We start from the raw sequence: 20474 nt of genomic DNA on the forward strand, positions 1-20474 counted from the left end.
CTGGCGGCGGAGGGTGGTGGGGTGGGGAGGCGCAGCAGGGTTGAAGCAGAACTGCTGCTGCTGGAGTCAGGGGCCTCGAGGGCCTGGAGCAGAGCACCCTGGGCGGGGGCAGGTGGGCCTCAGGCCAAGCCAGGCAGTGGGAGCCCTGCAGGGGTCCAGTCCTCCTGCCAGAGGCAGAGCACACCCAGCAGGGAGCACAGGCTTGTGACAGCAGCTGGCCTGGCGCCCGCTGCTGAGTAAAGAGCCATGGGTGGCTTCTCCCTGCAGGTCCGGGAGGCGGAGCCCAGCGGCAGGGAGGCCCTACATAGCCGCAGCCTGGACCACAGGCATCAGCTCCAGCCAGCCCCTCGCCCTGCACCTGCCTCTCACACCTGTGCCTTCAGCTGCTCCCTGGCAGGGCTGCTGGTGCCCCAGGAGGCCAGGGCTGCCCTCTGTGGCAAGAGGTCCATGAACTGTCTCTCCCTGGACCTGCTCAGGGAGGGCGCGTCCTTGCAGGAGTTTGTGGTGTAGACACTGTCCACAGGTGCCTCCGTCTGCGCCTGCCAGCCTGAGGGTGGCTCACCCCACACCACTGCCCCGTGGCCAGCCCGGGGCAGGGCGGTCTTGGCCCTTGCCTCTTCTATCTTCCAACCCCCACTTCCTGGCCAGCTTCCAACGGTCTCCCCCTGTGGGAGGTGTGCAGCCAGCTCGGACATCAGCCCAGGGTGTCGGGGGTCCTCCTCGTGCCTGTCTGTGGCCCATAAGCTCCTTCCCCGAATGATAAGTCAGGGCCTGGACATCCAGCGTCCAGGAGAGCCAGGAGTCAGTGGTGTTGACCCTGGGGCAGCGCAGCAGCCTATGTGAAGGGTGTCTGGCCAGCCTCAGGCCCTGGGGGAGCCTGGCCTCCTGCACTTACACTCCCGCATGGGCCCTAAACCCAAGGCTGCAGCTCACCGCTGCACCACTGCGCCATGGCCTCTCCTGGACCTTGCTTTTTGTGATTCTGCTCAGAAGTTCAGGGTCCTGCAGATGCAGGCCTCTCCTGCACTCTGGGCCCAGCTGTCTCCCAGGCCCACCCAGAGACCCTGTCACCTCCTGCACAGACACACCACCAGGTAGAGGGTGGCTCCCTGCACAGACCCCTGCCCTGAGGCTGAGGCCCCTCCCGCCCCAGGCCTCACACAGCTGGCACAGGCTGCCTTCCCCAAGACGGGGACGAGAAGGGGTAGAGAAGGGGTTCACCTGGCCTGGGGAGGGTCAGACCAGCTCCCTTCAGCTCGAGGAGCAAAAGCCCAGCCCACGTAGGGCAGGAACGTGCCCACTGAGGGAGCAGGCGTGGTGAGGGCCTGGACAGGATCCTGCCCACACAGAGATGTCCTCACATGTGCCTGCGCACCCCACATGCAGTCACACCCCACGGCAGGCGCAGGAATGCAGAGGACGAGGCCAGCGAGGCTCTCATGGGGTCAGGCGAGCTCCCAGCCACCGGCCTCGACTTCCCGGCACTGCAAGTGTTCCTGGAGAAAGGGCCCGGGGCCGGCCCTCCCGGCACAGCACCCACAGCCGAGGTGGAGGCAGCCGGGGCTTGGGTTCCCGTTCACCGACAGGGACGGCACGGCCACTGCGTCTCCTCTTCTTCCCTGGTTGCTGGGGGTCGAGGGTTGACCTGTCAGGCCGGGGTCTCCCAGCATCATCAGTGTCATCGTCACCACCAGGGCTCCCATGGGTCCCTGAGTCCTCTGCTGAGGGTGAGCAGGCACCATGGGCCATGAGGCCATGGCTGAGGGTGGGGACCCAGTGCCTGCTGTGAGGACAGTGGCCAGGACCAGGGCCTCACACAGTGATTCCTCCCTGAGTAGCCAGGGTGACCTGTCCAGCGCCCACCCACGGTGGGGTTACCTTTTTGTTCTGGCTACTTCTCATGTCTGGGATGGGCCGGGAGCCCCAGCTGGTCTCTGCCAGCCCTCCCAGAGCCGGTCACAGCCTCTCTTCAAGACGTCCCCTGCCAGTCCCCTTGGCCCTGCCCTGTGTGTCCTGCTTCTCAGCACAGCTGTGGGCAGCAGCAGAAGGTCACAGGGAGGCTGGGACCTGCACCCTAGGTCCTTCCCGATGGGAGGCAGAGGGGGCTGCCTTCTATTTCTGTCCTTCCTCTGGGCCTGGGGCCCATGGAGAGTTGAGCCAAGTGACCTCAACCACCAGGCAGCCCTGCTGCGCCTGCAATCTCTGGTCTGCGAGGTGGGTGGAGAGGACACTTAGAGGTCGACGGGTCAGCCCCAGGCCAGGGTCTCACTTCCTGCCTCACCCAGATGCAGCATGGACGCTCCACACTCTGACTCCTAGCTGGCACACTCACTTTGTAAATGCTGCTTCTTGGGGAGCAGAACCTGCTCTTGTGTTCCCGTCCTCTGTGCCCTGGTCAGCACCCCCATTGGAGGATGGAGACTACCAGCTGGAGTCCAGCCTTCTGGGACAGCCTGCACAGCTCCATGACAATGCAGCCTGGACGGCTGCTCTGTGGCTGGAGACAGGAGGAGTCGGGCCTCCAGTGCCTTCCAGGGTCCAGAGAGGGTCCTCCACGCCAAGCAGCAGGGCTCAGGCAGCAGTACGTGCAGCAGCCCCAGAAGCAGGTTAAGCCGTGGGCTCAGCAATGTGCACATGCAGTTACAGCTTCATAAATGTGCAGGCGACTTTGCAGCTGTGGGGGTCTGGGACCCCATCCTTTTCCACTGGGCACCACCGCCCTCCTCATCATGGCTGACCACATGGAGCCTGAGGCATGCAGGAGACTCGTGCAGCCCTGGGGCCACAGCTGCAGACCATCTAACTCAGGCCTGGCGGGAGGCATCCAGGGCTCAGGCCAGGTTGCAGGGGTGGTAAACTTCTGGGACTGGACAGCACAGGGCAGAGGCCATGTCACAGGGTGGGCATGTCCTCCCCAAAGCAGAGTACCAGGGGGCAGCAGAAACACCTCCGAATCCCGCAGCCCCTTTCTCAGCCCTGGGTCCTCATCATGTCACCAGTTACCCGGCGCAGGGGACATGCCTCAGGCTCACTGCTGGGAGCTGGCCTGCCAAGCCAGGAGAGCCACGGGGTTCAGAGAGTGGTTCACAGGACCGTCTGCAAAGGCCCCAGGTTGTGTGTGGCTCGTTACTCAGGCAACCAGTTCATAAAAGTGCTGCCTCGAAATCTTGGGATTATTAGTGTTATTTTCCAGCTTTTGAAAGTTGGGATTTGATGGTTTTAATTTTTCTCTGAACTTCCTTCAGACCTACTTCAGATTTCCCAGCCTTAATCCCACCCTCCTGGCAGAGGGTGCCCATGACCACCTGGAGGTTTCCGGCCTCAGAGTCAGGCTCAAGCTGGGGATGCTGATGTCAGGCCCTCTGGTCACAGGGCTGACTCCCAGGGACATGTGTCATGCCCAGCTCTCAGCTCACAGCCCTCCTGCTGGAGAATGGAGGCCCCTGGCTGCAGGACAGGCCTCAGACTGGAGCTCCTTTGGGCTCCTCACCTGCCTAAGCCTCCATGGCACCCATGGCTTGCCACTTCCCCAGTGTCCCCAGCGTCCCCAGCAGCCCTTGGCCTGGGTGGTGGCCTGCACCTAACACTGCCCGTGCCCGACTCCTGTGGACCTACTGGGGCTGTTGGCAGCATGTGGCTTCTCCCATCTGCCCTTTGCTGCTGTTACCATGTGCACCTGAAGTAGGCAGCCAAGGGTTCAGGCTCCGTAGAAACCAGAGTCACCATCACAGAGCATTTGGGACCATGGGCAGTGTCCTGAACGGTATGATTTCCCTGGTGCTGGGGCCTGGTCTTCTGGGTGCCAGAGGCCGCGAGGCCTGAGTGGTGCTGGAGCAGGAGGAAGAGGCCATCTGGAGCAGGGCGGGGCATCACCCAGCATGCAGGGCCAGCTGACTCCCAGGCTGACCTCGGCCACCCACAAGGGACTCAGGATGGGCACCACTCTGGGAGGTGTGATGGGGTGACAGGTCCAGGAAGCGATGCCCCTGGCCCAGAGACAGGGCCCTGGAGATTGGTGGCCACCCGGCTGCAGCCTTGCCTTGCACATGGCTTCTCATGAGAGGTGGCCTGCAGGCACCTGGTCTCTAGGGAGGCAGCTGTCATGCAGTCTTCGCTTGGCTCCTGCAGCAAATCACGGGCACAGAAATTGTTCAGGCAGAGACACGTCTGGGGACTGGACACCCAGGCCCAAGGCCCAGGCCAACTGGACTCTGGTCAAGGGCCTCACACAGTAGAAGGGGTAGGACCCCTGGGATCTCTAATAACATCATTAATCCTGTCTGACCCTCCACCTCCTAACCAAGTCACCTGCCAAACCCCAGCCTCCCAGCCCTCGTCACCTTGGCAAGAAGAGCTTTGGGGACACATTTTATCTGCAGCTTGTGGAATAATCGACTATTTTTACACTTGGGGGCAGGACACGCCTGGGGGAACGTGGCTCTCCCGCCCAGCTCTGCAATCTCCCAGGGCAGGAGCTTCGTGTGTCCTCTGTGGCATCTCCAGTGCCCAGAACACAGCTGGACATGAAGTAGGCATCCAGGGAATGGATGTGTGCTGACCGTGAGGCTCTTTACACACCAGAGCTGGGGCCGAGGCTGGAGGCTGGCAGTGGGACAAAGCCCTGCCAAGGCACAGCTGCAGTCCAACACCAACTCGCCCCACCACATGCCCACTCTCGCTCCCCCCAGGGCCGCGCTCACTAAGGCCGTCTCACCCAGCTCACTGGATACTGCAGCAGACACCACGTGTCCTGGAGCAAGGGGACACAATGAGGCAGTGGTCAGCTGGGCCTCGTCCTGAGCAGACAGCTTGCTGGCACCCCCAGTGACATGGGGGGGCAGAATCCATTTCCTCTTTCTCCCCAAGGCAGCGCGTCCCTTTCTGCTGACAAACCAGGGCTGGAGCCTGGCTCTGTCTTACCCTGCCAGTCGCAGAACACACAGGCACACGGCCCCTTTGAGGGTCACTGGCCCCAGGCTTCAACCCTGTGCTGACAAAGCCCTGTCCACCCTCCAGGTTAGCAGTTTCCCTCTGGCTCTGAGGCCTGTGGCCCACACACTCTGTGTATGGGAAATCATCCCTCACAGGCTTGGGCATGAGATAGGATGGGGTGACCACCAGGGGACAGCACAGCACCCACCACTCAGCCCCCGTGTCCTCCCCAGTGTCGCTGACCTCCTCCACGCTCTGCTCGGAGCCAGGTCCTCAGGGAACCTCCCCAGCAGAGGCACTGGACCCCTCTACGCCCTGACACCCACGTCCTGTCCTCGCTGTCACTCAGTGGTCAGGAAGTCTCTGTCTCCCCTCATGGTCCATCCCTCAACGCAGCCATTACCTGCTTCTTAAGCTGCTGCTGAATCCTTTTCTTCCAACAAATCAGCACAAAGCATCTTTAAAACCAGGGACCTCAGACCTCCTACAGGTTTGAAGAGAGGGGGGTGCAACTCCGGCCTTGCATGAAGGAGCTCCCGGAGGGCCCACAGGGGGTCAGAGCTGGGGGTCAGCCTCTGGCCATGTTACGTTCCCCTGGGCAGGCTATCTTTGGGATGTGTGCCACTCTGTCGCCACCCAGAACAGGGGCTCCTTGCCCTCCCGGAGATGTTTGGGGACACACTGCAGCTGCCCGCTGCTGGGCGTCAGGGGCTGAAGCTGGGGATACACACTGTACCCCAGCTTTCCTGGGCTGCCCGAGTCACTGCTGGGCACTGAGTCACCTATGGGCAGCAGATCCAGAGAGGCCTGAGCCTCCCTGTCCGAGGACTGACACCCACATCCTGTCCACACTCCATATTCAGTGTTAAGCAGGGTCTGCACTGACCCAGATCCAGTTCAGCCTTGCACCAGTCCCGAGAGCTTCTCACCTGAGGTCAGGCCTGTCCAGGGTCAAGGGAGGCACAGGGGGCTGTCACTGTCTCGGGTCACACCTCCTCCCACCCTGGCTGAGTGAGGGCCAGCCTACTCCCGACACCACCAGACCTGGTTCTTTCATGTGTGGGGGGTACTTGAGTGTCCCGACCCGCAGGACATATCAACGTGGGCAGCGAACCTAGATGGGGAGGAATGAAGGGACAAGAGACACAGAGAGATGACAGCAAGACAGTAGTTCTGATCAAGCTGCAAACTTTTATTGTTCACACAGGGGTATTTATGGGCTGGGGATGGGGAAGCTGTCTTATCTGCAGTTGCTAGAAGTCTTCATAAGGTGAGATAACGCAGGATGCTTCAGGAAGACAAATGGCCATAGGATGTCTCATGGAGATAGATGGCTGCAGGGGTGTCTCAGGCAAGATGTCTCCCAGGGGCTGCTTCTTGTAACTGTCAGGCTATTCTTTGAAGGAGAACTCCCTTTTGGTCCCTGGCACTGTCAGGCTATTCTTTGAAGGAGAACTCCCTTTTGGTCCCTGGCACTTGAGGGTCCTGGGAACTATGAGACTCACTCCCCTTTACCAATCTCCCCGCAGCCTCCCCCGTGGAGCATACAGTTCCTGCTCACAGCCTTCCCCCGCAGGAGTCCCTCCTGGGCAGGGGCCTCCCCCGATGGATGGCCAGATGGTGGCCCACCCTCCTGCCCCAGCTAGCCTCTACTCTCCACATACCTGGGTGGAAAGTTCAATTCAGCAACCAGGTGGGCCCCCCTTGCCCCCTCCTGTCCCACAGAGCCCTAAGCCCCAGCACCAGGGGTTGGGGAAAACACAAAGCGACTTCAAACTGCTCTTCCAACCACTGCTCTGTGGGCCTCCGGGTCTAGCCGTTCCCCACAGGCCTGCGGGCAGGGTCTCCTGCGCTTCTCTGTCGGCCTGGTACAGTGGGGCTCTGCCCAGAAGGTCAGAAACAAGGAATGCAGCTCTCAGGTTGCAACTGGGTCCTGCGACGTGGCTCCCAGCACACGTGGACACCAGCAGCGGGCAGATCCCCAGCCCCCCAGGCCCTTCTACTGCCCTGGCATCAAGTCCCCAGATGCTCTGGTTGGTTTCCCACACATGGAGCTGCGTGAGTTCAGAGGCTGGTAGACATGAAATGGGCTGTTTCCTCCTCGGTGCCCAGAGCCCTGACTACTCATAGACCCCTGGCCAAGAGCTGGAGGTCTCGTCACCTCCCCTGCCACTGTGCCCAGCCTGGGCCCTCACTTGGCCAGAGAAGCAACGTACAGATACCTCGGGGCAGTGTGCTGTGAGTAATGCACCTGTTCTGCTCCACCAAGCCTCACTGCCCCTACTGTCCACCCTGATCTTCACCAGCTCACAGACAAGGAAATGGGGCCTTCCCTCTCCGGGACACAAAGCCGGCAGGAGGCAGAGCCCAAGTCTGTCTAGTTCCGAAGCCTGTGCGCAGAGCTCCTGGGTCTGTGGCCTCGTTTGTGTCTAAGGAGGCACAGCACGCAGAGCTGGGCCTCCTGGGGGGCCGCGGGCCTGCCGCACAGACAGCACAGCTCCTCACCCACCTGAGCACCTGCTGCCCATCTGCTCCGGGAGGAGGCTCCTTGGACGAGCCGTCCTCTCTCTGGGCCTCCTGTGCCGGGTGATTTGGCCTGAGCTGTGCGGGGATCTCCCGGCCAGCCAGCCACAGGTCCCTGGGGCACCACAGGCTCATCAAATCCAAACACATTTACTCCTCAGGCACCCACCCCAGAAAACAGGGACAGAGCGCACACTTCCGGGGAAGGGGACTCATCGAGATGCTGAGCCCATGCACGACTTCCTCACCTGGGCGCAGGAAGGCCTCTTCCCAGCCTGTCCCCGCTCAGCCTGCCGAGCTCGGGCCCCAAACCCCAGGCCCTGCAGTGTCTCTGCCACATGCTTTTGCCCCGGGGACACACAGAGGATCACCAGGAGCTTCGCATCACCCCCTTAAATAAAAGGAACAAGATGTGAGCTGAGTAGGAGTCATGACAAATGGCATCTACATGTCCCAAAGCACTGGACGGGGTCCAGCTGCCTACACAAAGTCCACTGGCACTTGGAGCAGAGTGCGGTCCCCAAAAGGTGGCTGATACAGGCCCTGAGGCTGCACCAAGTGCCCTCACCCCACTCAGCAGAGCTGCAGCTCCCACAGCTTGGGGACCCATGGAGCAGGTGGCCCTGGCTGCTGCTGAGTCCAGCGTGGTGGAGGGAGCCCTGAGCCTAGCTGGATGGCCAGGGGTGCACCCCTGAAGGCACACACCAGCCAGCCCTACCCAAGACTGTGGAGGGCACAAGTGCAGTTGCCACCAAGTGCCAGGGACATTGGAGAGGGGACCTCCCAGAAGCCCAGCAGACTTGGGTAGGCCCCAAGGACAATCTGGACCAGGGACAGCTCCCCCAGGCGGAGCTCACAGTGTTCTCTATTCTGGGTTCATCTGAGGGGGACGAACCGATGGTGTCCTGGAGCAGGTGGGTAAGCTTGCTGTTCCCATAAGGCACGTGGCCACGGCGCTCCGACAGGGCACCCAGGACATCTGCCAGGGCTGCGAGGCTCCGGTTGATGAACGAGGTCTCCCTTAGTGCCAGGCCAGTCACCCCAGATGCACCTGCAAGGCACAGAAGCCCCCTCAGCCACCCTGCACTTCCAAGCACCCAGGAGTAAGGAGGCTCTGGGCGGAGGGCCTCTCGGCAGCTGGTGGGGAGGCACCTCCTGGGAGTCCTTACAGTGGACTCCGCCATTGCGCCAGCATGGCTCCTCCAGGGGACAGAGCTGCTCCTGGAAACCGAGGAGGAAGAACGTGACCTCTGATGGCCCTGGGGAGACCTCTGATGGCCCGATGTGACAGGGCTTCGAGTCACCTGAGCAGAGGTGCCAGGCTCAGAGCTTCCTGGTGGCCGGTCAAGCCTGGCTGTGGGCACCCCCAGGTGAGGGCTTCTTCCCGCTGCCTGTCTACCCAGCTAGCCGCCAGCTCCTGCTCACCTGCACACTCACTGCCGGCCAGGTCCACCAGCTGCAGCTTGGCCCGCGCTTGCCTCGCAGAACCCGTGTGGTCCACAGGAAGGGGCTGGAGAGACGGAGCCTGGGGAGAGGTGCTCCACCCCTTCCCTGCCCCAGCGTGACCCCGCAGGGGGGCTGGATGGTGCTGCTGGCCTGGTGGGAGGGGAGGACAGAGGACAGAGGGCAGGGAGTCAGTGCGGAGGCCTCTTGCAGCTCCACCCTCCAGCCCTCACCCACCAGCGAGAAGCTGGTTCTGCCTCTCTCTTCCTCTTAGAAACAAACTGGGCAGAGGGACAGTCGGTGGGTTCTGTAGGGGACTATAACAAGAAAAGGAGGCGGGTAGCATGCTTCACATTGGGAAGTCTAACGAACGCCCAGTCCATCCCAAGAAAACTAAATAATGCTTCCTAGTAGTCCGGGTGACGACGGTGACTGGAACCCTGGGAAAACCCATGCCCTCCTGGAAATCCATCCATCAGCTTCACAGAAGCCCGAAGAAGTGCTGTGTCCATGGGTCTGAAGTCTCGCCCTGAGAAGTTCCTCAACAGACCCACGAGACCTCGAGAGCTTATGCTCATCCCCCAAAACAGAAAACACAGAGATTTTCGTAGGAGAGCCCAGAACCCCTGCACAGAGGCCACCTCTGTGTCTGTGTCTTGTGGCAGCACTCACAGGATCAGCAGAGTGCCTGGCACTACCTGGGCCCTACCTGAGCCCAGTCCTGTGCCGGGCAGTAGTGTGCTGGCTGGTGGAGTGGCTCGAGGAGTGAGCATGCTGCCCGCCGCCCTCCCTTGTCCGGGGACCACAGTGTGGAGTGTCATTGTGACAAGATGCACCACATCTGTCTACACTGGCCTTCGGGATGCACCACATCTGTCTATACTGGCCTTCCAGGCAAGAAGGAAATGAGCTGGAGCAGGTCGCAGGGCTTCCCTGGGGCTGCATGGGGGCGGGGCCAGAGCCGGCTCTACAGGACACACCCTCTGCACCGTGGACTTCCACACGCCACGCGGGGCCTAGCACCCGTGCGCAGGCACGTGTGGGCCTCTGTGGCTGGAGTCCAAGAGCTGCTGCTCTGGACGCCGTGGGCCTCTGTGGCATGACATGGCCTTTCTGACACGCCGGGAGTTGATCTCTCTCCCACTGTGCAGTCCCCTCAGGACACTGTCCCGCGCCCCCAGGTGCTGCATGCCCTGTTGCCCATGTCCCTAGCAGATGCTTCCTCCCGCCCACCTCCCTCTCTCTCCCCAGCCTGTGCCCTAGGGCCTCCTGTGTTCAGGTCCCAGATCCCAGGTCCTTGGAGGGTATGGCTGCAATTCCTGCTGCAGACCCCGGGTGACCCCGGGATTTTTCCTCTTGGTGGATTTCTGTTACTTGAACTGACCCGGCGCCAATAGCAGCTCTCCAGTGCTGTCTGAGGGGGATACCACGGTCAGAGTCACCGTCACCACCAGGTGAGATCTGGAAGAAGCCATGTGCACCAAGGTGGGGTGCCTCGCTCTGAGCTGCAGACCTCCGTGGACAAGTGCCACCAGCTCTGCGGCGCTGGCGACGGCCCTGGCAGGGGAGAGGTGTTAGAGGGCACCCAATGGCAGGTAGCAAGTACCACCAGCTGTCCCCAGGCCAACACAGCGGGCCACCGCTAACAAGCACCGCTCCCAGACATGGGTACGGCAATTCCAGAGGAGACTGAAGCTGATTTAGGCAAAACAGAACATAAGCAATTACAAATAACCAGTGGTTTCACCAAATCCAAGGTCAGTAACCCCCAGTTCCCATCTTTCTCCAACCATTTCACCCTCACGGACCCACGTTTTTAGAATATTCTATCAAATTAAATTCAGGAGATAAGAGCCCATGTCCGTGGATGGGGCTGTTGCTCAGGCTCCGCAGGGAAGGGCTGCATTTGGATCACAGTCCATCAGCCAACAGCTGAGAGTCTGGGTTACTTCTGCAAACATGTCACCACCAAATGCCTGGCACCTCAGGCTTCTGGAAACAGGTCCAGCCGCCGGCACAGCCTTCTCTTGCTGAGTCTGAGTCCTCCCCGGCTGGGCAGCCCCGCCGTGGCCTCAGGTGGGAATTCCTCCTGTCACTCCCTGGTGGTGGGGCAGGTGCTGACCCACACAGGGCTTTCACAATAACTGGAGAAGCCAGGCCATGTGAGGAGGGCACCTTCACAAGACGCTGCGTCCCTGCGCTCTACAACATGCTGATGTTCAAGTGTGAGGAAGTTCACTGTCCTCGACTGACCGTGGGCAGTGAGGTCCCTTCATCTGCTTTTCCTCTCCTTCAAGGTGGGGTTGAGGAGGATGGAAGACACAAGCACAGTGGACAGGGGAGTACAGCAGGATCGGGCTGTGACTTCACCCCAAGATGCCCCACGAGCAGCCCTGCACTCCCCAGCCTGTGCCCCCAGGTCTGAGTCTTAAGCAGCCCAGGCCTCAGAGTGTCGGGCCCAGTGAGCCGGCGCCCCCACACATTGCTAGCTTGCACAACCTATTTTCTTTAGACTAAATAAAGCCAAGGGAAAAAATGTTGCTAGTGACTTATGAGGTGGGAATGTTGCAAAAGTCATCCATAAACGCCCAACAATGTCAGCCTGGAGATCCCGAAGAGAACCAGGCCCCCGCCCTGAGCTCCGAGATTAAAGGAGCCTGGGCTCCCTGTTTACAGTCTCCTTTAAGAGAAGAGCCCGAGGCCCGTTTCATTCTTGAGATGGCCTGCGCTCTGTCCCTCCGGTGAGTGCCCCTTGCCTTCCTAAATGAATCTCTGCTATGCCTCTTCCCGACAGGTCCCCAAATTATTTTTCTGCAACAAATGTCAAGAGCCAACAAAAGCTGAGTTAGGTCCCTGTCCCCTCCTGGCCCCTTTGGTGACAGGATGACACCCTCCCATGGACTCTGATGAAGACTTTTAAAGAGACATTTATTTATATACACTTTTAAAAAGTCTTTTCTATTTCTTTCTCTTGGGCTGAGGACTGAACCCAGGGCCCTACATGCACAGGCTGGCATTCCACCACCCGGCTCTACCCCTTTTTTATTTTCAACAGCTTTATTAACATATTATCAACATATAAAATTATTGAACACCTTGATGTTTTGACAGACTCACACACTGTGACACAGTCACAGCATCCCAGCTGATTAACGTATCTGTCACCACTGCACAGTTCCCAGTAAAAAAGGCCACTTTGGGCTGGGGGTGTACCTCAGTGGTGGAGCGCTTGCCTAGCACACATAAGGCCCTGGGCTTGCTTGATCCCCAGCACCATGAGAGAGAAAGAAGGAAGGAAGGAAGGAGGGAGGGAGGGAGGAAGGAAGAGAGGGAGGGAGGAAGGAGGGAAGGAGAAAGGAAGGAGGGAGGGAAGGAAGGGAGAGAGGAAGGGAGGAAGGAAGGAAGGAGGGAGGGAGGAAGGAGGGAAGGAGGAAGGAAGGAGGGAAGGAAGGAAGGGAGAGAGGGAGGGAGGAAGGAAGGAAGGAGGGAGGGAGGGAGGGAGGGATAAAGGAAGGAGGGAAGGGAGGGAAGGGGGAGAGAGGGAGGAAAGGAGGAGGGAGGGAGGGAAGGAAGAAACATTCTTAAACTAAAAATTGGGCGACATGCACTGAACCCTGAACCCTATGTGGCCGTCCCGCTGACCACCAGCCTGATCCTTCTGCACAGCTGGCTCTGCTTGGGCCATGGCCGGTCGGCACCTGGGCGGCAACTGTCCCTCGGGGGCCAGGGGACCTCTGTCCTGAACTCACGTGCAGGTCAGACCCGGGACCTCTGCGCATCCTTCCTGGGTTGTCACGACGTCACGCTTGACCCCAACCACTGCTCCAGAACCCTCTTTGGCCAGGAGATCAAAAATGTCGTTATTGTAAATCTCCACTATGGACACCTCAGCCGTGGGGCTTCTCGGTGGACTTTCTGAAATGAGCCTGGGGAAGCACACACGGGATTAACCAACAGAGGACAGCCCGGCCCCATGGCAGATGGCCGCAGCCACAGACACTCAGCAGGAATCCTGCAGCAGGGTGCAGGGCAGGTCTCACAGCACCCAGGTCACTGCGAAGGGAGTCCCATCTAACCTGGAGGGAGAACCGTGCCTGGGGACAAAGTGGCTTCATGGGAGTCTTGCTTAAATCAGCTGCTGCACAGCCCTACCCTCAGGCCCGGCGACCCAGGTGGAGAAGAAGGAAGGATTCACAACCAGGAGCAGAGACCCGCAGCCAGCTCACCCTGGGGCACGAGCCTGGGGCAAGCTGCAGACCCCAGGGCTCCTTTGTCTGAACCCCCTGCTTCAGGGAGGCTTGGTCAGCGGCATGGAGGCCAATCCACTCATGAGGTCCAGCCAATGTCCCCTGGCCTCCTGCACGCCCACTCAGCTCTCAAACACCACCACGAGTCTCACAATGCTTCCGCTTTTAAAGTGTGGTGTGCTGACCACTGGAGAACTGGAACTAAGGGGGCTGCTCACCTAGCGGGGAGCCCACCCCACCACTGCCCGCCCTCCTACATCCCTCCTGATCCTGCTCTGCCCCCTGACCTGTCCCAGGCCAAAGGACAAATGAAACTGCTTCATGGTCCAGATTCCCGCCTCCCTGACACAGCACAGTTGGGTCAGCTGATCCCCATCCTGCATTGCTCTCGCCCAGGAGGACAGGCCCAGGGAGGGCATTGACGGTGTGCTTGAGGCAAGTCCTGTGAGATTTTCCCCTCCGAGCTTTGCTAGGAGGAGTCGTTAGTCCAGATCTAGAGACAGTTGTGGGTAAAACAAGCAATCGATGTCTTCTCATGGCAAACAACAGACCTAGGCAACAGAGCAAAGGTGAAAGAGGAGGCAAGGGTCCAGACGCCGGCCGTGCGCACACTGGAGTCTGTGGGGACCGTGCCAGGAACAGGGTCTGGAAGATGCCAGAGGAGCTCACTAAGCCGGCAGCTGGGTGGACATGGCCGATGCAGACGTGGCCTTTCCTGGCAGGGGCCAAGTGTTTCAGGGTCATGGGCCCCGAAGCAGGTGCTTCTCATCCACAGAATTCCCCAGAGTTCATTTAAAATGCTCATCGACTCGTCCTCTGGATTCCAGAAGTGGTCGGAAACTGCATCTTCTCTTTCAGCCTTTAAGAAGCTAAGTTTCTCGGGCAAGATATGCGGTCGTCACGGAGAGCAGTGTCCTGTGGTCAGCCCAGGCGACCCCAGCCCAGGCTCCTGGGTTACATGGGCAGGCCCCGCAGAGACCCCTTTCCCTCCTGCGTGCCCTCGGCTGCTCTGTGTCCTGTCCAGTGGTCCTGCCCACGTCCTCCTGCTGCCACCCACGGTCTCTTTCCACTCTAGGCTTCTTGAGGGCTGAACAGTCATCACACTCACCTCATGTTCTCCGTGCCTCTGACGGTGTTGGGGACAGCATGAGGGTGAGCAGAGACCCAGCCCGGGAGGCGGTGTCAACAGAAGCTTAGAAGGAGCGGGGAGATGCAGAACAGAGTCCCCGAATCTCACTTCAAACGGCAGCAATGGCTCTCTGGTAAGTGCAGTCTGGCAGGACCCTGTTTTAGGGTGAAGGGTCCTCAGACACTCCCTAATACGCAGCCCCGTGTTGTAAGTTTGTCTTTTGGCGGGAGGACAGAGCACATGTTAACTCCGGCACACCCATGCTGCCCCCGACCAGTGCGGGCAGCTGAACTTAAGGTCACTCGTGTGAATTTCCTGGGACCCCAAATAAAACACAGACACACACTTTACCTTTAAATCAAGCTCCAGGACGGCTCCTCCGCTCTCGACCTCAAGCTCCCCAAATGGGAGCGAGGAAAGTCACGAGAGGCTGGCAAGAGTGAGTGAGCACGTTTGGAAGTGGGCTTTTATTGGGGGGACCCTCGTCCTTAGAAAGTTCCATCAAAAAAGACCAGGAGGGGCAGGGTTACAAGGACAGGTGACAGTGATTCGACCCTGGGGCTGCAGGACGGCGCGCCTATGTCTGAGGACATATTCTGCTACTTCCAGGATCCGGGCAATATCCAGGTAACTACAAAAGTGACCCACAGAGCCTCTCGGATCACGGGAAGGGGAGTGCCAGTCATTCAGCGAGACCGCCCCCCCCAGACTCACCCCCACGTCTGGCTGAACAATGTCTAGAGCTCGTCTGAGGTGACCAGCTGGGGTCTCAGCTCCAAGAGATCAACCTCATCAGCTTACACTTGAACTACGATCTCGCGGTGCCTGTCCTTCTGAGCTGGGCTTAGTTCTCCTGGCACAGTGTCTCCAGGTCCATCTTCTTGTACACGACAGGATCATCCTTCTGTGGCCGACTCGCGTGCTCCATAGTGCACATGGCCCGCCCCTTCTCTGTCCACCCTCAGCTGACGGACACTCAGACCTTCTGTGACTAGAGCTGCGATGACCCAGGGAGAGCCGGTGTCCCTCAGCACACTGATCCTCTCCTCTGGACGTGTGCCTGGCAGTGGGATTGCTGGGTCACGTGCTGGTTCTACTGCTGGTGTTTCAGGGAATCTCCGTGTGGTTTTCCACGCTGGCTGTGCTGATTTACACTCCCACAACAGTGCAAGGGCCCCTTTCCTCCACCTCCTCGCCAGCGGTCACCTTCAGTCTTTTTGGCAATGGCCATTCTCACTGGAGCCTGGTGAGGGCTCACGGTGCTTCTGACTTGCATTTCCCTGACTGGTGGTGTGGAGCATTCGTATGCCTGTTGGCCATTTGCATGAACTGACCGGTCAGGCCTGTTGCCCATCTCTAGTCAATTCTCTAAGGATTTGAGCCCTCCACGCCGTCTGCTCCGGTGGTCCAGATGGCTTGGTGCTCTGGGTACAGATGCCGAGAGGCTGCCTGCACAGGTCCTTCACAGTGAAGGAGGAGCAGGAGGACCGAGCAGGCAGAGGGCAGACGCTCCCCCGGAAATCCCCTCTGCAGGCCTTCTCAGCCCTCAGCCTCCAAAGGAAGTGAGGAGCCTCACGCTCCAGCCAGCAGTCCTGTGGCTCCCAGCTGCAGCTGGCCGTGCCTGGGGGCTCAGACCCGCACTCCTCTCACCCTGGAGGTTCTGATCTGCTTCTCCACCTGGATGGGCACTGTCCACCTCATCTCTGAGCTCTTCTGCAAACCACAGCTGAGCAGTGTCTACGGACACCGAGACTCCCCCAAAGCTGGACCCCAAGAACTGAGCTCAGCATTGGTGAGGCAGCTCTTGGTGTGTGTCTGTGGTGGGGCCTGATGCTATTCCCAGGGCCCTGTTCTGCTCAGCCGAGGAGATGGGGAAGGATGGACGCCTGTGCCCTGGGGGATCCCTGAGGGCACGTGCATAGCTTCCCTCCCCTCACACACAGGCACAGGCTGGGAAGTCTGATCTCCAGGGCCTGTCACTGCAGCACAACATTATGCAAAGGGCATGTGTCCCAGGACAGGTGGCCAATGACAGAAAATACGGAAGGACTTTGCAGCATGTACCCAGAAGTACTTAGTCCAAGTAAATTGGTAGACACGTGAGTTTGACAAAGATTTAAGGAATACCAGTTTGAAGACACTAAAGCACCCGGCTTGGTGGGGTTGCTACATCATGGTTCATCCCTGGTTTTAGGACACAAAAGGACAACACAAGGAAATAGAGACAAAAGTCGAGTCTCAGGGTGGGGAGCACAGAGGCCGCTGGCTGTGCTGTCTGTCCCCACGGGGCAGGGCCCGGGCTGGCTGGGTGGGCAGCCATGGTGCCTGCAGAGCAGCGTGAGAACCAGAGGGGAGTGCAGAGGCCAAGCCCGGCGTGGGCTGGAGAGCCTCACCGTCGCCATGGGCCCTGCCAACCTGGGCGGCTGAGGACCTTATGGTTTTCTCCTAGGACTAATTTAGGTGGGGACATCCTGACCCTGGCCACAGGTCTCCTGTGGGGACCCGTTAATGGAACAGGAGACCCTCCATCAGGAGGCATTTGCTCCCTGCGGGGGAAAGAAGCCCAGGGATCTTGGTCAAGAGCTCTGTCCTCAGGAGACTTTCGTGAGCTGAGGGAACGGCTGTCCAGAGTGAGCTGACCCTGGGCCTGCTCTCCATCCTTCCTGCCCCGTCTCATCCCATACAGCACCGAGGTTCTGTGCTCGGAGTCACCACCATCCAAGTACCTGAAGAGCTCCTGGGACCGTCTGTGGCCAGCACGTGCGCTCCCCTTTCCCAGGGCCATCCTCACCCTCGGGGGCACATCTCTGTGTCCCCATCCAGGCCCTGACTGTGGGCTGTGGGGGCTGGCCAGGACCCTGTGCTCCTGCCATGCCCCCCAGGGTGAGCGTGGAACAGAAGACACCCCTCCTTGAAGAAGGGCCTGAAATCTCCTCTCAAGTGTCTGTTGAAGAAGGGAAGGGTGTGTTCCTGGCGGGGTTTGCGTGTCTGAGGCCGAGGAGGGGCCCCATGGGGTTCCTGGCTTCCGCTGTCTTAGATTCTTGTGCTTCCACACTGAATGCAAGACGGGAGCACTGAGCTGGCTACCTACGAGTGTGCAAGCATGTGTCGGAGGTAACCGGCCACTGAGTGGGAACAGCACACCCCTGTGCCTGACACTCCCCACGGCCTGCAGCTCTGAACAGCACAGAGGCCGACACTCGCTGACCTTGTCCTTGGTGAACTCAGTGCTAAGCCTTTTCTTTCACTGTGGTGCCGACCCTTCCCTACACTATGGACCACAGTGGCCCCAAGTTCCAGGGTCACACGGGCAGCTGTAAGGTGGGAGGGGGAGGTACACTGTGCAGGCATGAAGACAGGGTTGTCATCGTCTGGATTCTGTGAGAGCCAGCACCGTGAACTGACTCAGATTTTCAGATGATCTGATTGCTATTAACACAAAATACCCACCTTTACTTTTAGCCAATAAGCATAAAACTAGGAAGAACCAACCCAGAGAAAACAGCAACACAGGAAGACAGACCCAGAGCTCCTCACGGGAGTCTGCAAGACAGGACTGCCGCTGGTCCCCTGGAAGAGGCACCCCCGCAGGTGGGGAAGGTGACCCTGAGAACCCGCACTGCTTTACAGGGGCCGTGTTCACAGCTCAGATGTAGATGAGCCTCCAGCTAGATGGAAGGAGTTGTCCACCTGTGGGTCACTCATAGACCTGGTGATTTTATTTAAAATAATTATGTTTTTCATAGAAAAAACCTTGAATTTCTCCAACCATGTCTTCATGCTTGAGAGATGAACTAAGTCAATAGAGTTAAAAAAAAATTCTCTACCATTCTCTGTAGCTGGTATTTTCTTCCCATATTTAAAAAACCCTCTCAGTGCCCAGTGCCATGCTTAGGGTGTTGGGCTGTGGCTGGAGAGCCCTGGCAGCTGGAGACGGCTGCGTGCAGGACCAGGGCTCCCGCCAGCACTAGGGGAATGACTCGCAGCTTTGTGTCTTCATGCCCAGGATATGCACCACCTTCTGCAAAAATCCAGGGGCAGGCAGTTACCAGCGCCCGCCTCTGCTGTCGGGTTCCAGGGCCCCAAGGCGGTGGCCGGAGAGGACCAGGGTAAGCACCGTGGCCATGCAGGGCACTTGGAGCTCCCTGACTCCTGGCCACGGCTCATCTGACCCTGTGCAGGGTCCTCTGCATGCCTCTGGCCCCCTCCTCGTCTCCCCCCACACAGCCCACTGCTGGTCCTCCACAGGTTCCTCCAGGAACAAGGCTGACACCTCGGCCCCCCGGGGTGGCAGCACAGACTCCTGCCTTCTGGTCCAGGTAGGCCTGGCCTCCTGGCTCTCCGAGGGGCTCTCCTTCCACTTCCACTTACTGTTTGTGCCTTTGCTCTTTCTGTGGAATCCCTCCACCCTTGTGAAGGCTGCCCTCAAACTGCAGGCTGGCCTCAGCCAATGGGGCCTTCCTGGACAGCCCCCTGCTCTCCTGGAAGCCCGCAGAGCTCCTCCCCACTGCCTGGTCTCTTTCCATGTATCCAGCAGGCCAGTTTTCCTGTGTCCACCTCCTTCTTGGTCACAGGCAGCTTCAGGGCAGATGCTGGTTCTCTCGGGTTAATCTGGTCAGTGCTGCACTGGATGCACGTGTCCAGTGGCTGAGCTCTGAACGCACTCAGCCTGCACACCTCCGAGGACCAGCCACTCCTCCCTGACCTGACCGTGGCACTCTGGAGAGAAGAGAGCGCTCTCTGCTCAGCAGGACGTGAAGTCAGGCTGGGTCAGTGCTGCTCCTGGGCTGGAAACCCACCTTCTCTGCTCTTTCAGAAGTGCCCTTGCTCACTGCAGATACTCCGGAAGTTGGGCTCCCCATCGCGGGCCACGCTGGCGGCCTCCCTCATCCTTGGCCTTTCATCCAGGGGCTGCAGGTAGGTGGGTTGAGTCCAGCTCTGAAGTCAGCCGCTGGGTCCCAGGGACTTGAAGGTGGTGGCCAGAGGCTGTCCCAGCTTCCCCAGGAGTGCAGGAGCCCGGCGTGCCAACGCCTCCTAGGCCAGCTGGCCCTGCCTTGCCAACAAGGGACCCCACGGGAGGGAGCACAGTCCGAACCCGAGCCATGTTCTTATGACTTAGTTGTTCCCCAACACAAAGTTTCATTACATTATTTTCTACTATTCTCAATGGAAATAAATGGAATCAAAGGTAAATAGAGCGAAATTACCAGTGAGCTGTAGCTAGTGGTCCACTCCGCTTTATTTAATAAGAAATGTCAAAAGAATGAAACAGTCTCTCCAAGGGAGCAAATCCAGACTGTGAGCTTGCGAGGTTGTAGTAGGAGCCTGGAGAGGAAGCTCGGGAGTGGGGCCCGGAACCCACACTCCAGCCCCCTTTCTGAGGCCTTCGTCCAGCCAGTGGGCAGTGCTTTCCTCTGGGTCTCAGTGTCCAGGGTTCGGGTGGCTGGGCTCCAGGCCTCGGCGACCTGCCTTCCAGGATCGGCTGTGGGATGTGGTTTTCTGGGCCGCTCTGGAGACATTGGCTCTGCTCCTTCTGCAGGGTCTTCCTGAAAAGCCAGCACCTTTTGGAGAAGCAGCACACCCCACGGACACCACGAGAGGAGAGCAGGAAGTGGAGGAGAAGCAGTACCCAGACGGCAAGGTGGGTGTCCCAGCACCAGGCTCCCAACCACACCCCGTGCTCTGATCCCTGTGGCCTGTGGCTGACCCGAGGGCCACCAGGCAGCGTCAGGCAAGGCTGACAGCCAGTGGCTCTCCACATGTGCTTGAGAGCAGACTTCTCTCCTGCGCCCACATCCTCACCTTGGGGGCTGCCTGTATTCCAGAAGGATCCATTTTCAGGGACATTGTTGTTGACCCCAGAAGGGCCACAAGAGGAGAGAGCTGCGTGGCCGCATGGCAGTCTGTAGGCTCTGCAGAGAGCCTTGGAGTGGTGCCCACCCGCTCCTTGGTCAGCCCAGTACCACGCGGTCGGAGCCTCTCTCCTGGCCCTGTTAGGAACAGGGTCTTCCTCCTTCTGACTTCTTTGAATGTCTTCTGGCCTAAAGAAACGTGGAATTTGCTCTTGCAAGTGGACACAATGTTTGGTGGGCTGGTCAGGGAGTGCTGGTGCCGTGAGCCTGAGTCACTGAGAGCCCCTCTCTGGCACCGTGCTCGCTCGGGGGCCTCAGGGACCAGAGTCCACTGGCGTGCCTCGTCCT

General features: G+C 59.4%; 1 protein-coding gene across 1 annotated transcript; it reads right to left on the reverse strand.

The window, feature by feature from the left end:
• Positions 1 to 1437: 1437 nt before the first annotated feature.
• On the reverse strand, positions 1438 to 14258 carry LOC143379578 (kinesin-like protein KIF25). Its single transcript, XM_076832172.1, has 6 exons — positions 14254 to 14258; positions 10283 to 10455; positions 8881 to 9051; positions 8351 to 8506; positions 7704 to 7846; positions 1438 to 1626 (listed from the first exon to the last, which is right to left on the reverse strand). The coding sequence occupies exons 1-6, from the start codon at positions 14256 to 14258 to the stop codon at positions 1438 to 1440; spliced, it is 837 nt and encodes a 278-aa protein (XP_076688287.1).
• Positions 14259 to 20474: the final 6216 nt, after the last annotated feature.

Source organism: Callospermophilus lateralis, chromosome 13 (assembly GCF_048772815.1).
Source record: "Callospermophilus lateralis isolate mCalLat2 chromosome 13, mCalLat2.hap1, whole genome shotgun sequence".
NCBI classification, from domain to species: Eukaryota; Metazoa; Chordata; class Mammalia; order Rodentia; family Sciuridae; genus Callospermophilus; species Callospermophilus lateralis.

What these genes read in the sequence shown, in the direction of transcription:
- LOC143379578 (XM_076832172.1), bottom strand. An exon ending in GGCCGGCAGTGAGTGTGCAG is followed by an intron (nt 8,507 to 8,880) that starts GTGAGCAGGAGC and finishes TGTGCCTTGCAG; the next exon opens with GTGCATCTGGGGTGACTGGC. An exon ending in AGAGGCCTTCCTGCGCCCAG is followed by an intron (nt 1,627 to 7,703) that starts GTGAGGAAGTCG and finishes CTCGACCCCCAG; the next exon opens with CAACCAGGGAAGAAGAGGAG.